The sequence below is a fragment of the Mirounga angustirostris genome, unplaced genomic scaffold (assembly GCF_029215605.1).
Source record: "Mirounga angustirostris isolate CCGP_5_RB_7025 unplaced genomic scaffold, mMirAng1.0.hap1 SCAF_1, whole genome shotgun sequence".
NCBI lineage: Eukaryota > Metazoa > Chordata > Mammalia > Carnivora > Phocidae > Mirounga > Mirounga angustirostris.
This window is the reverse complement of record NW_026991709.1, coordinates 110,100,604-110,117,619: the sequence shown is the minus strand read 5'-3', so window position 1 is coordinate 110,117,619 and position 17,016 is coordinate 110,100,604. Positions and strand designations below refer to the sequence as shown.

The 17,016-nt window shown below is 40.6% G+C and overlaps 1 protein-coding gene across 1 annotated transcript in view; it reads right to left on the bottom strand.

The window, feature by feature from the left end:
- The window catches only part of IGSF10 (immunoglobulin superfamily member 10), a 65,230-nt gene extending 50,819 nt beyond the window's left edge, over positions 1 to 14,411 (bottom strand). Inside the window, exons 1-3 of the mRNA XM_045903544.3 lie at positions 13,182 to 14,411; positions 11,424 to 11,615; positions 9,719 to 9,848 (exon numbers count right to left, since the gene is read on the bottom strand). Of these exons, the coding sequence (XP_045759500.2) occupies positions 9,719 to 9,848; positions 11,424 to 11,614 (321 nt within the window). The 5' untranslated portion in view covers position 11,615; positions 13,182 to 14,411. The remainder of the gene's footprint in view (positions 1 to 9,718; positions 9,849 to 11,423; positions 11,616 to 13,181) is intronic.
- Between the last annotated feature and the right edge of the window lie 2,605 nt (positions 14,412 to 17,016).

Sequence of the window (17,016 nt, the reverse complement as noted above, 5' to 3'; positions counted from 1 at the left end):
GACTTCTATAAAGTTGTAAAGACAGGAGCACCTGGGTGGTTCAGTCGGTTAAGCGTATGACTCTTGATCTTAGCTAGGTCTTGATCACAGGGTCTTGAGTTCAAACCCTGAACTGGGGTCCATGCTGGGCATGGAGCTTACTTAAAAAAAAAAAAAAAATTGCAGCGGCTCCTAGGTGGCTCAGCTGGTTAATGTCTGCCTTCAGCTCAGGTCATTATCTCAGGGTCTTGGAATCGAGCCCTGTATCGGGCTTCCTGATCAGTGGGGAGTCTGCTTCTCCCTCTCCCTCTGCTTGCTGCTCCCCCTGCTTGTGCTGTCAAATAAATAAAATTTAAAAAAAAATTGCAAAGATAGTCTACCAATGTCTGACCTGTTAAATTCATAATCCTGGATAAACTTGTTGTTCCCAGAGTCTTCAGTCTTCCTTCTGGACACTCTGAACACCTGCAGCTGGACTTCATTCAACTGCCACTTAGTATGAGTTATCAATATGTTCTTGTTATTTTATGTGTGTGTTTTCTGGATGGATTGAAGCTTTCCGTTGCCACAAGGCTGATGCCCTCACAGTAGCAAATAAACTATTAGACAATGTGTTTCTCATTGGTGTACCTTCCCTAATCCCCAGTGATCAAGGCACTGACTTCACCAGGCACATCATGAGCCTTAACAAAAGCCTTGCAAACTTCTTGGAATTATCATTGCTCTTATCACCCTCAGTCATCAGGCATCAGAAAGAACTAATGATCCTCAAACTTAAAAATCTCTAAACCTGCTGAAGTCACTGGACTTCTTTGACCTAAGGTATTGCCTTTTGTCTTGCTGACCATTTGCAATATTCCCTTTAAGAAACAAACCCATTCCACACAAGAGAGTCACCAGCAGACCAGTGCCTATTGGCATAAACTTTCTGCTAATTGTCATCTTGTGCTGGTATGTCCAGCCACTGTAAATCTCTAATGTCTTATGCTTAAGCCTATCATCAACAGGTTAAAAAAACCTTCCCAGATGTCAATCGGAAGGTCCCTATTAGTCACAATCTGGAGTCGTGATTAGGTATTTTGGAAACATTATCAGAAGATAGTCCTCAAGCTCCATTGAAAGGGACCTTACCAAGTGCTTCTAACCTGGCATTGCTGCAAAACTACAAAGGATTGGATACGATACTCACAGCTGAAGAGAGCTCCACCTGACATCTGTTCCTGTATAGATGCTGGAGACTTCTGAATCAAATTGATAAGGAAGAGAGGTAGCTGACATTGAGGTAGATGGCTTCTGCCCAAAATGACAGATCAAAATTTCATACTTTAAACAAGAAAACCTCCTTCTTTTCCTTGTCTTTACTCTGGCATTGGTCTGGAAAGATAATGCCATCATCCATATCTCCCAGGCCATTGCTAAGGGCAGTAACCTTTCAGACTGCTGGATTTGTCAAAGCTTTTTATCTATCCTTGATGCTAGAGATCTCCTGGTACTCCTTATAAGTAATTCCTCTTCTATTCTCAATATCATTGCAGACTACAATCAGCCCCTCCCACATCCTTAGAAATCTCTTACCAAGTTCAACTTTCATGGCCAGAATATCCAGTGCCTTTTTACCTTTCTCCAATAATGACTGTACTTACCTATCTAAACACAAATACCTATGTAAATCTTAATATGTTTGCACCCCCATATTCCCATGATTATCTAGATCATATCTGTTCTCACCAAGAGAACTTACCAGCAGCACCCATCTTTGCAAGACATTTAGAACAACACTCTCAGGTTTAGGGATTCTCTTCTTATATGCATTGAAAACCTGACTGACTCTTGGCTTGAACCAGCAAATGCAGCAGTCCCTGTGAACAAATCCATTAATAGTACCTCCCTAATGGTAATGGTCTGTGTGCCAACAGGATTTATCTTTTTCTGTGATGGTTATAATTCTTCTTGGACCTACGAATGTCTAGATGGCTGGCACACAAGCTGGGCAATGCCTTCTAGGTTATCTAACTGTGCCCTTAACTTTCCATAGACAACTAAGATACTTCATTAGTTAACTCTCCTGTATTTACATCACTGAGTTAGAAAAGACCTATGAGGAGGCATTCATAATTCAGGAATTGCTTTCTTTGGCAGGGCCATAATTCCCTAGTTAGGAGTGAAAATAAATAAAGATATGATCAGGAACTTCTTAACTCGCGAAGATACTGCAGATTCCATTGCTAAGACAAGAGCTGCCCAACAAAGATTCTTAGGCTCTCTGGCCAACATAGTTCTTGATAATAGGATAGCCCTTGACTATCTTTTAGCTGAGCAAGGATATATCTGTCCTATGGTCAACACAACCTGCTGCACCTGAATTAACACTTCTGGGGGAAGTTGAAACTCAATTACATAAAATCACTAACAGAAGATTTGGCTTAAAAAGGTAACTCCTTCAACGGGGGTTTTTATTTGACCTATTTGATTTTGATTCATATGAGTCTTGTGGACCATGGCTCTGAAGTGCCCTCTACACATTGGAAATTATTTTGCTTATAGTTATAATCTCCCTGGTATATAAGATCCTCTTAAAATTTTTAAATTCATTCAGGTGTAAGGGGGAGATGGCAGCGGAGTAGGAGGACCCTAGGCTCTTCTCATCCCACAAATACAACTAGATAACTATCAAATCATCCTAAAACCCTCAGAAATCTATCTGAAGACTGGCAGAACAAACTCCATACCTGAAGGTAGAGAAGAGGCCACATCGAAGAAGATAGAAAGTACAGAGATGCAGCTTGGGAGAGGTATGGATTGTGGCTGCTGTGGTGGGGAGCTGCAGTCATGGAGAAGGGCAGAAGACAGACCAACAGGGGACTGCATGGGGAAAATGAATGCCCATAGCAACTGGCCTGGAAAGTGAGAGGGCCCGAATTTTGTGAGTTCTTGCAACTAGCAGGGCTTTAAACCTGGAGTTTTAAGGGTTGGTGTGCTCAGTTCTGGGAGAGATTGGAAGGCATTGAGGCTTTACTTGGAAAGAAGCAAGGGCAAACAGCCCACAGACATATACTGTGGATCTGAAGAGTGCCTGGGGTGCAACTAGAGGTTTATGTCCCAGAGGTGCAGTGTTCACAGAGAGACTCCTCCAGGAACAAAGAAACTGGAAGGCTCTATTTCCCTCCCCTGCACCTCAGCATAAGCACAGGGCCACCCAGGGGAACCAATGCAGCACCAGTACTCACTACCTAACTTGCTTACACCAAGCCCCACCTGCCTGAGCTCCAGAAGAACTGCCCTTCCCAGTCAAGTTTGCCTCAGTCCCAGGGCAGTGGGCTGCCTCCCTCAGAAGACCAGCTCAAACCCCTGCCAACCCCATGTCTCTTGACCTGAGAGTTTTGTGTAGCTTCAGTTCTGGTGGCAGGGGCAACAGGTCTCATTTCACAAGCAAACCAGAGCACGCTTAGTTAAAACACACCACATTTAGGCCAGGGACCAAACACTGCCAACAACAGACAGAGCCTCTGCAGACAACTGGCCCGAAGGATAAAGCAGCCATGACACAATAGCAGAGCTCATGCAGCACACACTGGAGATACTCCTGGAGGCTCCACGCCCTGGGGAACAGGAGGCACTACACTGCAGGGCACTACAGGAACTCTTCTTCATAAAGCCATTACCCTCAATAACAGGAGACATAGCTGACTTTCCTAACACAGAGAAACAGGCACAGAGACTTAGACAAAATGAGAAGACAAAGGAATTTGCCACAAATGAAAAAACAGGACAAGGCCACTGCCAGAGTTCTAAGTAAAACAGATATAAGTAACATGCCTGATGGAGAATTTAAAGCAATGATCATAAGGATTCTCACTGGACTGGAGAAAAGAATAGAGGACATCAGTGACACCATTAACACAGAGATAAGGAATAACATAGCACAGATAAAGGGCTCAATAAACAAAATGAGAAACACAGTTGATGTAATGAACAGCACACAGGAAGAAGCAGAGGAACATATTAATGACCTAGAAGACAGAGTAATGGGAAGTAATCAAACTAAACAAAAGAGAGAAACAAGAATTATGCAGAACAAAAATAGACTTAGGGAACTCAGTGACTCCATCAAATGTAATAACATTTTTATTATAGGAGTCCCAGAGGAAGAATAGAGAAATTGGGGCAGAGAATTTATTTGAAGAAATAATAGCTGAAAACTTCCCTAATCTCAGGAAGGAAACAGATATCCAGATCTAGGAGGCACAGAGAACCCCCAACAAAATCAACAATAACAGATCCACACCAAGATGTACTTTAATTAAAATGGCAAAATACAGTGATAAAGAAAAAAATTTAAAAGTAGCAAGACAAAGGAAAACAGTTACATACAAAGGAACCCCCCCCCCCAACATAGGCTGTCAGCAGATTTTTCAGCAGAAACTTCCCAAGCCAGAAAGAAGTGGCATATATTCAAATTGGTGAATGGGAAAAACCTCTGTCCAGCAAGGCTAGCATTTATAATAGAAGGAGAAATAGTTTCCCCCCAAAACTAAAGAAGTTCATGACCATCAAAGCAGTTTTGCAAGAAATATTAAAGGGAACTCTTTGAGTGGAAAGAAAAGACCAAAAATGACAGTATGAAGGTAGAAAACAAAAAAGCAGTAAAAATGAATATTTATATAAAAAACCAGTCGAAGAACTCACACAATAAAATGATATAAAATATGATACCATATACCTAAAACATGGGGACCAGAGGAGTAAAGAATGGGTTCAGACTTAAAAGACCATCAACTTAATACAGACTACTATATGTAGAAGATATTATGTACAAATCTAATGGTAACCACAAATCAAAATACCACTAATACATATGCAAAGAATCAATAGAAAGAAATCCAAAAATCTCACTAAAGAAAACCAGCAAACCATGAAAGAAGGGATCAGAGAAAATCTTCAGAAACAACTACATAACAAGTAATCAAATGGCAATAAGTATTTATCTCTCAATAATTACTTTGAATTTAAATGGACCAAACACTCCAATCAAAGATGCAGGGTGACAGATGGATTAAAAAAAAAAAAAAAAAGACCCAGTACATGCTGCTTACAAGAGACTCATTTTAGACCTAAAGACAGCTGCAGATTGCAAGTGAGGGGATGGAGAACCATTTATTATGCAAATGGATGTCAAAAGAAAGCTGGAGTAGCAATACTTATATCAGGTAAAATAGGCTTTAAAACAAAGACTGTAACAAGAGACAACAAAGGGCACTATATAATAATAATGGCAACAATCCAACAAGGACATAACAATTGTAAATATTTATGCAGCCAACATGGGAGCACCCAAATACATAAAACAGTTAATAACAAATGACAGAACTAATCTAAAATAATACAGTAATAGTTGGGGACTTTAACACCCCACTTACATCAATGGACAGATCATCTAAACAGAAAATAAACAAGGAAACAATGGCTTTGAATGACAGACCGGACCAGATGGATTTAACAGATATATTTAGAACATTCCCTCCTTAAACAGCAGAATACACATTTTCAAGTGCACATGAAACATTCTCTAAAACAGGATACATATTAAGCCACAAAACCAGCCTCAACAAATACAAAAAGACTGAAGTCATACCATGTACCTTTTCTGACCACAACACTATGAATCTAGAGGTCAACCACAAGAAAAAGTCTGGAATGAGCACAAATACATGGAGGTCAAATAACATGCTACTAAACAATGAATGGGTCAGGAAATCAAGGAATAAAAAAGTACATAGAAACAAATGAAAATGTAAACACAATGGTCTAAAACCTTTGGGATGCAGCAAACACAGTTCTAAGAGGGAAGTTTATAGCAATACAGGCATAACTCAAGAAGAAAAATCTCATATAAACAACCTAATCTTACACCTAAAGGAGCTACAGAAAAAAACAAAACCCAAAACCAGCAGAAAAAAAGAAAATAACAAAGATTAGAGCGGAAATAAATGATAAAGGAACTAAAAAAACAATAGAACAGATACAACGAAACCAGAAGTTGGTTCTATGAAAAAAATCAATAAAATTGATAAACCTCTAGACAGACTTATCAAAAAGAAAAGAGAAAGGACCCAAATAAATAAAATAACAGATGAGAGAGGAGAAATAACCACCAATACCACAGAAATACAATTAGAATATTATGAAAAACTATATGCCAATAAATTAGACAACCCAGAAGAAATGGATCAATTCCCAGAAACATAAAACCTACCAAAACTGAAATAGGAAGACACAGAAAACTTGAACAGACCAATAACCAGCAAGAAATTGAATGAATAGTCCAAAAGCTCCTAACAAACAAAAGTCCAGGGCCAGATAGAGGGCTTCACAGGTGAATTCTACCAAACATTTAACAAAGGGTTAATACCTACTGTTTTCAAACTACTCCAAAAAACAGAAAAAGTAGGAAAACTTCCAAATTCATTCTATGAGGCCAGCATTACCCTGATACTAACACCAGATAAAGACACCAGAAAAAAAGAGAACTACAGGCCAATATCTCTGATGAACATAGATGCAAAAATCCTCAACAAAATACTAGCAAACCAAATCCAACAATACATTAAAAAAATCATTCACCCTGATCCAGTGGGATTTATTCCTGGGTTGCAAGAGTGGTTCAATATTTGCAAATCAATCAACATCACATCACATCAATAAGAGAAAGGATAAGACTATATGATCATTTCAATAGATGCAGAAAAAACATTTGACAAAGTACAACATCCATTCATGATAAAAACCCTCTACAAAGTAGGTTTGGAGGGAACATACTTTAACATAAGGCCATATATGAAAAACCCACAGCCAACATTATCCTCAGTGGGGAAAAATGGACAGCCCTTCCCCTAAGGTCAGGAACAAGACATGGATGTCCAGTCTCAACACTTTTATACAACACAGTATTGGAAGTCCTAGCCACAGCAGTCAGACAACAAAAAGAAATAAAAGGCATCCAAACTGGTAAGGTGAAATGAAACATTCACTATTTGCAGATGACATAATTCTATATATAGAAAACCTGAAAGACTCCACCAAAAAATTGTTAAAACTGATAATTCAGTCAAATCACAGGATATAAAATCAATATACAGGAATCTGTTGCATTACTATACACCCATAATGAAGCAGAAGAGAAATTAAGAAAACAATTCCTTTTACAATTGCACCAAAAACAATAAGATAGTTAGGAATAAGCCTAACCAAAGAGCTGAAAGGCCTGTACCTGAAAATTATAATACATTAATGAAGAAATGGAAAAGGACACAAAGAAGTGGAATGACATTTTATGTTCAGGGTTTGGAAGAACAAATGTTATTAGAATGACCACACTGCCCAAAGCAATCTACACATTTAATGCAATCCCTATCAACATATCAACATTTTTCACAGAGTTAGAACAAACAATCCTAAAATTTGAGTAGAACCACAAAAGACCCCAAATAGTGAAAGCAATCTTGAAAAAGGAAAGCAAAGCTGGAGGCATTGCAATTCTGGACTTCAAGTTATATTATAAAACTATAAGCCATCAAAACAGTATGGTACTGGCACAAAAAATAGACACAAAGATCAATGGAACAGAGTAGAAGACCTGGAAATAAGCCCACAGTTATATGGTCAATTAATCTTCAACAAAGCATGAAAGAATATCCAGTGGGAAAAGGATAATCTCTTCAACAAATGGTGTTGGGAAAACTGGAGAGCCACATGCAAAAGAGTGAAACTGGATGACTTTCCTACACAATAGACAAAAATAAATTCAAAATGGATTAAAGACCTAAATGTGAGACCTGAAACCATAAAAACCCTAGAAGAGAGCACAGCCAGACATTTCCCTGACATCAGCCCTAGCGCTTTTTTGTAGATAGGTACCCTGAGGCAAGGGAAACAAAAATCAAAATGAACAATTGGGACTACACACACACACACACACATACACACACACACACAAGCTTCTGCACAGTGAAGAAACCATCAACAAAACTAAAAGGCAAAATTTATGGTATGGGAGAAGATATTTGCAAATGACATATCCCATAAAGTGTTAGTATCCAAAATATACAAAGAACTTATAAAACTCAACACCCCAAAAACAAATAATCCAATTTAAAAAATGGGCAGAAGACATGAACAGACAGATCTCTTTTAGGGAAGACATCCAGATGGCCAACAGACACTTGAAAAGATGCTCAATATCACTTATTATCAGGGAAATGCAAAGCCAAACCACAATGAGGGATCCCCTTACACCTGTCAGAATGGCTAAAATTAACAACACAGGAAACAACAGGTGTCAGGATGTTAGAGGTAGGGAGCTCTTGTGCACTCTTGGTGGGAATACAAAGAGTGCAGCAACTGTGGAAAATAGTATGGAGATGGCTCAAGAAATTAAAATTAGAACTACCATACAATCCAGCAATTCCACTTCTGCATACTTATCCGGACAAAATGAAGACACTAATTCAAAAAAATATATGCACCCCTATGTTTACTGCGGCATTATTTACAATAGCCAAGGTATGGAAGCTACCTAAGTGTCCATCAACAGATAGATAAAGAAGATGTATATGTATATATGTATATGTGTGTCTACACACACACAAATATTATTTGGTCATAAAAAAGAATAAAATCTTGCCATTTGTGATAACATGGATAGAATAAAGGATAGTATGCTAAATGAAGTAAGTCAGAGAAAGGCAAGCACCATAAAATTTCACTTATTTGTGGATTCCAAAATACAAAAAAGATACAGACAGACTCATAGGTACAGAAAACATTCTGGTATTTGCCGGGGAGGGGGTGGGGTGGGGAAAATAGGGTAAGGGGATTGAAAGTTACAAGCTTGCAGCTATAAAATAAATAAATCATAGGAATGTGATGTACAGCATAGGGAATATAGTTAACAATACTGTAACAACTTTGTACCATGACAGATGGTAGCTAGATTTATCATAATCACTTCCTAATGTATATAAATGTTGAAGCACTTATATTGTACACCTGAAACTTGTATAATATTGTATGTCAAATACACAGTGATAAAAAATGTTTTTTAAAGAATAAATCACATATGGTTGTGCTTTTCCTGAACAGCTTTTTTTTCCATATATTTAAAAAATTTGATAGGCATCTTCAATTGTGAGTTAGCTTCTCAAAATCTTTAAGTCCTACATATGTATCAGACATACTGATCTTTCCATATACATTTCCCCATGATCCCTTTTCTTATCCCTAGATGTGTTTTATCTTTACTTTGTCACTTACTGGAGTGATAATTCTTGTAATATTTGATGTATTCTTAGAAGTCCCCATAACTTCTCAAAATTTTTTGAACAAGTAAAAATTTTAAAAGTATATTTATGTAGAGAAAGCTAACTTCTGTCTAAGACAGCAAATCCCAGATGAACAGGACTAGAAGTAGCCTTTCTGGATTAAATTTTAAAGGTGTAGTAATCCCTGGGTATTGATTTTTTTTTTTTTTCCTATTAGCCTAGATCTGAGGAAATGCCTCAGAATTTTCTTATTATTCTAATTTCCACATACTATTGGCATTTAAAGAGCACTCAGTCTTGGACATCCTCCTTTGAGGTCTCCCTCTCATACACAGAATGTTGATTTTTGGGTTCCACTGGAATGGTCAGCATTCAAGGTACATCTCGCCTCTTGAACCTGCACTTCCCCTCCCCGGTCTTACCAGCAAGGCCTGCAAGTCTGAGAAGGTCTTAGCCGGGATTGTATGGATGCCGTTGCTGTGCAGCATTAGCAACTCCAATTTGTTCAGGCCAGAAAAATCCGTTTCTGTCAGTCTAACCAAGCTGTTGTACCTGAAATTAAAAGGTCAGGCATCAGCTAGGCCTGTCAGCTGCGGTTCAGATGTCAAAGCAACAGTGCGCGCGCACACGTCCACACACAAAGCCTGTACCTCCCTTTTTATTTTTTTTTTAAAGATTTTATTTATTTGAGAAAGAGAGAGAGCGAGCATGTGATGGGGGCAGAGGGAGAGGGAGAAGCAGGCTCCCCACTGAGCAGGGAGCCCAATGCGGGGCTCGATCCCAGGACCCCGGGATTGTGACCTGAGCCGAAGGCAGACTCTTAACCAACTGAGCCACTCAGGTGCCTCAATACCTCCCTTTTTATAACCTGTGCTCGAAGGAGAAAATCAAACGCTTGATATATATTGAGATTCATCAGATGCCACAGAAGGTCCACCCACTCCCCGGTCCTGGCAGTCTCGGTTACACTGTCCACATTCCCCTTCCCAGGACAAGCACATCCCTCCTCATTTTCGACCCTTTCTGCATATACTGTTCCTTCAGCTTGGGATGCCCTTGACTCGACCTCTCTCTACTTGTGACTCCTGGTCAGGCCCAGCCTGTTCTTTGAGGACATGCCCGCCCCCACCCCTTGCTTTTCCAGGTAGAATTTCTCACTATAAAGTAGTGGTTAAGAAACCTGGACTCTTAACCAAAGAGTTTGGCCAAATAGTTTGGCTAGGATTATGAACTTAGGCCTTGGTAGTCGGTCAACCCTGGGTAAAATCAGCAATCTTTCTAAGCCTCCATTTCTTCATCTATAAAATGCAAATAATAGAAGCGACTTAAAAGGTGTTCTGAGGATTGAGTGAATACATGGAGAGTCTTCGGTCAGTGCCAGATCACGGTAAGGGCCCAGTCAGTGTTAGCTATTATCATTAGTGATGGTTCCAAGGTAGTTTGTATGCACTCTGATGGTTCTTACTAATTGTACTGATTGTGCATCTGTCTTCTCCATATCACTCTAGCTTCTAGAAGTGAATAATACATCTTGTTCATTGTTGTATCCCTGGCATATAGTAGGTGCTCACTATTATCAAATGCATGATGTTAAATCTGACCGCATATGCATACACACACACATACACCACAGTTTTTCACGAAACTTTAACATATAGTCACCTTTTAGCAGATTTAATTAGGTTTACATTTGTGAAAGAATTTTAAATAAGTCACTTTGCATGAAAAGAAGTCCAAGGACCTTACTAAAGGATCTAACCAACTTTTCATATATATCTTTTATATATAGGAGGACACTTCCAGTGTCCTATTATCTTGTCTAATTCTTAACAGATGCTATTTTCCAGCAAAAAGATAGCCAGAATGAAGTTCTTCTGTAATCTTGGGCCTCCCATCCTACGGAGAGTGATTTCAGGTTCTAGAACTTTCTCCTAGTAAAAGTTTACCAGGAAAATGTTGCTTATTTTCCCGTACAAACTTAAGATCTTCCTGTGCTTATTTCAGACGAGAAACACTGTTAAAACAATTTTGGTTCATCTCCTAAATTCACAAGTTTTGTTTTGCTATTTTGGAGACAAAGCATCAGTGTGATCTCTCTTTGAGAAAGGGACAAGGGCCCCCACTCACCCTAAATTAATGCGCTCCACATCGGGTGAGATGCTGTCCGGGACAGAGGTCAGGTACCGAAACGTGCAGTGCACCTCTGTAGGAATGTAGCAGGCACAGCGGCGAGGACAGGCCTTGCCCCCAGGGCTGGCCACCAGGCACATCATGGAGGAGACCAGCAAGCAGGTGATTCCTCTGCCTTTCACCTTCATTCTGGGGGGGGGGGGGGGGAGAGGGAATCACACCTCAGAGTTATAGGTATGGTTTGAGCAAAGTTCCAACTACACACACTAAGACTGGGAATCTGGGAGAGCTTTCTGAAAGGTCATAAGTAGCTAATTTCATTCATTCACAACTTGTATGGTAAAACTTACTCTTCACATAGCCTTGTGCTCAAGTGGGATATTAATTGTTGTGAAAATTCCTTCACAGCTTCTCACTTCTTAGTGAAAAGCAGTAATCCCTATGACTTAGAGATTCAAGGAAAGAAAAAAGGGAGACCATAACAAAGGTATTATGCCAACAGAAGGCTTAGTTTCCTGTTTATCCATTAGTTCTTTTAGACCAACTTTTAAAAAACTGATTATAAAACTAATCATAGAAAGTTTGGAAGCTGTAAATAAGTAGAAGAAAATTACTCATATTCCCACCACCCAGATATAATCATTAATATTTTGCTGTATTCCTTCCAGCCTTGTATAGGCGGTGTATGTTTCTGTGTGTATGTGTGAGTATATGTGATCAAACGAAATTTATAACACATTTTATTCATTGAATATATAAGGTCTGTTTTTTGCTTCATTAAACCTTCTTCAAAAACATTTTTAAGAGCTATAATACTCCACTGGAAGGGTGAATAAATCTCAAACATGTCCTCTAGTCCTTGCCAAAAAATACACATTGCACACTTCACTGCCATGTAATGACCATAAGCCACAGTAACTTACTCGATGAGAGAACTTGAGCCTTGCACCTACACTGGAATGGGCCACCCTGACCCCTGGAACACATGCTGCTGGGTGCTTTTGCTTTGCTTAGAACGTCCCTCTGTACCTTTCCTTGGTCCCTCCTCCACCTCCACCTCCCCCCCTCCACTTCCTCCTCCCCCTCCTCCTCCTTCACCTCCTCTTGTCTGCCATGGGAGTCGGGGAGCATCATCAGGGAAGAAATATGTTCAACTTCTTGGAAAAATGATCTCTATTACCCATGTGTGGGGCAAGCTGAGGGATCCAAACCTAATTTTCTCTTGGAATTCAGAATATACACGGATTGCAATAAAATTTTTATTGTGCTTTTCTAAGAAAAGTGACCTTCGTAATTTATAAATCTCAACATTCCTCAGGATAATAGAATGGTTTCTTTGGGATTATACCAGCAACTATCCTTTAGCCATAAACAACGCTAAAAAGAGTTGCAGAATTGCTAGTCTTCATATACATAAAGATAATGGAATTATCATCAGAATTTAGTCCAAATTAAAATTTAATATAGGATTAATCACATGACTTTTGTCATTATAACCATCCAATTACAAAAATTTCAAGTAAACATATGATTGGAGACAGCATTTCCACCTTCCATCATTAGTTAAGCAAAAAAACAAATGAACAAATGATGAGACAAAGGTAATTCTCTCATTCAGCTAGAAAACAGAAGTTCTGGGTTATGCCCACATGAGAGTTATTTAAAAGAATCACAACTCTACAAGAACATATGGACAGTGCATTCTCACAAATTTAAACCTGAAAATGTATATAACGAAATAGAAATTAACAGTACCTGAGCTCTTTCCTGGTTCTGAATCCTCTCCTGACCCAGGCAGAGACAGAAAATCTTAGCAGGAAGTGGAAAACTGTATCCAAAACTGAGGGAGGACAAGTTCTCTGCTCCCCAAAATGAGCAGATGGCTTAGGCTTTTCGGCTTGCCGCTCAGGAGTGATACTCTGGAGAGAGACCTGGAGGGCGTCCACAGCTTCAGCGAATTCTAACCCGTGTGTGCCCACATTAATCCAGAATACAGAAACATTCCTGTTATTATAATTGTTACAGAAACAAAAGACAAAGTGGAAGTTTTAAAATTTCCTTTCCCTAAAGTTGTCATTGAAATATAACTATTAATATCACTCCATTTTTTCCCCCCAGGTCCCAGGAGTTTCTCTGTTTTTGGACAGATCTGTCATAGATGCCCACAATACGGGTCTCCAGCTACTGAATTAATCTTTGCCCAGAGTGCATCTTTTGCCTGGCGTCAGTCACTGAAGAGGTGACTTGCTCCTGCTTGCTTTAATGGCCCCTCGCTCCCCAGGGCGTCCTCCCCTTGCGCTCGCAGGAGCTGCCTCCTGCAGCGGACTCGCTGCGTTCCCACGCCCAGCCCCTAGTCGCTCGGCCGTCCCGTCCGTCCCCCTCCAGGAAAGGATTGGCGGAGCAGCTCACCTCTTTGCCCAGGTGACCAATGGGCTCCCGCGGTCAGCAGTGTCCCAAGCTCAGCCGCCGGGTCTCGGGACCTTCCAGAGCGGAGGAGGGAAGGCGGGGCGGGGACCGTGGTGACGTTGACTTATGTGTCTGGGGACTCCGCCGGGGCTCTGCGGCGCCCGGAAAATAAACGACCACCAAGCTCTTTATTTTTAAGAGAGCGCGAGACGCCTGTTTGCCTCTGTCTCACTTCCTCCTAGACTTCTAATTCCCGTGTAAGTGGGAGCCGGTGGGCAGGACAGTTTCAGTGGCTGGACGTTCATGCCCACGTTGATCTCCTTCACTGTTGACAGGTGGGCCTATGGGTTTCAGAGTTTGGCTGAGTCACCACCATCTGTAGCTCCCCCAGGTTCTGCCCGAAGGCTGACAGTTGGCGAGGATAACCTGTGATACCTGCAGTTTGAATCTCCTGTTTGGCCCATTTGGAGAAACTCTCTTGTGAAAAGGATCATTAGAGAACTGGATTTAAATGCAATGATTTGTTCGGGTTGTGTTCCCCCCACCCCCATCTCCACCCCCACTGTCCAGGAATTGCCACTAGCCACTGGGACCTTGTTTAATAGCTCCTGCAATTGTAGACCGGGCTTCCAATGTTTTGACTCATAAACACTGAATTAATATAACTAAAATGACCTTGTTTCACTTTCTCTGGTTATACTGTATATAAGATTTGATGGGAATTTGAAATGAATACTTCAGAACCGTGGAACTCAGGGACAAACAATATCAGCCTCACTTGGGACCTTGTTAAAAAAAAGAAAGAGTTCTCTGGGTGCCTGAGTGGCTCAGATGGTTGAACGTCTGCCTTTGGCTGGGGTCGTGATCCCGGGGTCCTGGAATCGAATCCCACATCGGGCTCCCTACTCCTTGGGAAGCCTGATTCTCCCTCTGCCTCTGCCTCTCTGTCTCTCATGAATAAATAAAAAAAAAAATAAAAATAAAAAAAAATTCTCAGACTCCATCCCAGAACCACCACTGAATCAGAAATTGCAGGGATGGGACCTAGGAGTCTGTTCGTTAACAAACTTTCCAGATGATTCCTGTGTAGCTAAATTTTGAGAATTGCTAGTTTAGGGAAATAACTTCCTATAATGAAAACAAGCTTATTTTGGAGGTTTTACTCTGTGACAAGAACTATTATAAGCACTTTACAAATACCGACTCATTTAAAACTCAGGACATCACCAAAAAACCTAAAAGGAAAGTATTCATGTTATTTCCATTTTGAGGCACATAAAGAAAAGTGACTTACTCCAGGTCATTGCAGCTTTTAAGTAGAGAACCTAAAGTTGACTCAGACCCAGGCAGCCTGGCACTATATAGCTTTATAGTTAACCACAGAGCCATGGCTGCCTCACTCAGCCAAACACTGGGAATGTTCCATATTCAATGGCTAAGCATTCAAATGATTTATGATGAGTAATAAGTTGGTTACCAGGGTGATATTATAGAATCAGGGACTCAGAAGTAACTCTAGAAGCATGTGTGATATGAACATGGTCCTTAGCTCCTTAGAGCTGACATGGTTCTTTAGGTTAAAAATTCATGTGTGGGGGCGCCTGGGTGGCTCAGTCGTTAAGCGTCTGCCTTCGGCTCAGGTCATGATCCCAGGGTCCTGGGATCGGGCCCCGCATTGGGCTCCGCATCGGGCTCCCTGCTCGGCGGGAAGCCTGCTTCTCCCTCCCCCACTCCCCCTGCTTGTGTTCCGCTTCTCGCTGTGTCTCTCTCTGTCAAGTAAATAGATAAAATCTTAAAAAAAAAAAAAAATCATGTGTGATGTCCAAACTTGGATGATTACTTTGGAAATATGGCATATTTGTGGATTCTTGGAATCAAAAGTTTTTCTTTTAAAGCTCCTTGATGACCAACCCCATGGTCAAAGTCAATTTCTAACCAAACTCTGGACTCTCAGACCCCCACTAAGATAAACCACAGGAGGAGGACTATGACATGTGATATTCCTTTTTTTCCCAGGGTGGTGCGCGGGGTAAATTTTTGTGCTGTCAGTTTTGAAAATAACCATTTAGGAATGCTTGCTTGTTTTAAGACTTTTTATGAGGGAAATTTTTACAACTGCTTTATTTCTACAAATGTTGCATAATTCTCAAATATTCTCAAGAGATAGATGCTATAAGTATACCCATTTTTCAGATGATATTCTGAGGATAAAGGAATTTAAATGAATCAGAGCCAGAATACAATACTGAATTAACTTTTAACTGCAAGGTCCCTGCTCTTTTTTTTTTTTTAAGATTTTATTTGAGAGAGCGTGCATGCAGATGGAGGAGGAGGGAGTAGGGGAGAAAGGGTGAGGGGGAAGGGGAGAGAGGGAGGGAGGGGAGGGGGGAGAGGGAAGGGAAGGGAGCAGGGAACCCAAGATGGGGCTGGATCCCAGGATCCTGGGATCATGCCCTGAGCCAAAGGCAGATGCTTAACTGACTGAGCCACCCAGGTGCCCCTGCAAGGCCCCTGCTCTTTTTTTTTTTTTTTTAAAGATTTTATTTATTTATTTGAGAGAGAGAATGAGAGAGAGAGCACATGAGAGGGGGGAGGGTCAGAGGGAGAAGCAGACTCCCCGCCGAGCAGGGAGTCCGATGCGGGACTCGATGCGGGACTCGATGCGGGACTCGATCCAGGGACTCCAGGATCATGACCTGAGCCGAAGGCAGTCACTTAACCAACTGAGCCACCCAGGCGCCCAAGGCCCCTGCTCTTAAGATCCACTTTTCCTAGCCTTCCCTGCTTCTGTTTACATTTGCACTATTGTAAAATTTGAAGAGTCCACAGTATATCAAGGATTAAAGTAGGACCATTCTCCTTTCCACCCATATTATTAATGCAATTTATTTCTATAGATTAAGATTTACAAATCATTTTCATTTTTTAGTATGTATCATTTAAAGTTTATAAGCAATATGTGAAATTTCAGTGATATTTTATAGAGGAAGAGGCTATAGTAGACCACGCATAGAATTTGCCCAGGTCTCACAGCTAGGCAAGGAAATTTAGAGTTAATGTGAACTCGGACACCTGTTTCCTGAGCTATGATCATTCACCTATACTTCCAGCCTGGTTTGCTATTGTAATTACCTCTCACTACAGTTTACCTAATATTTTTTTTAAAATCACTCTCCTCTCCTTT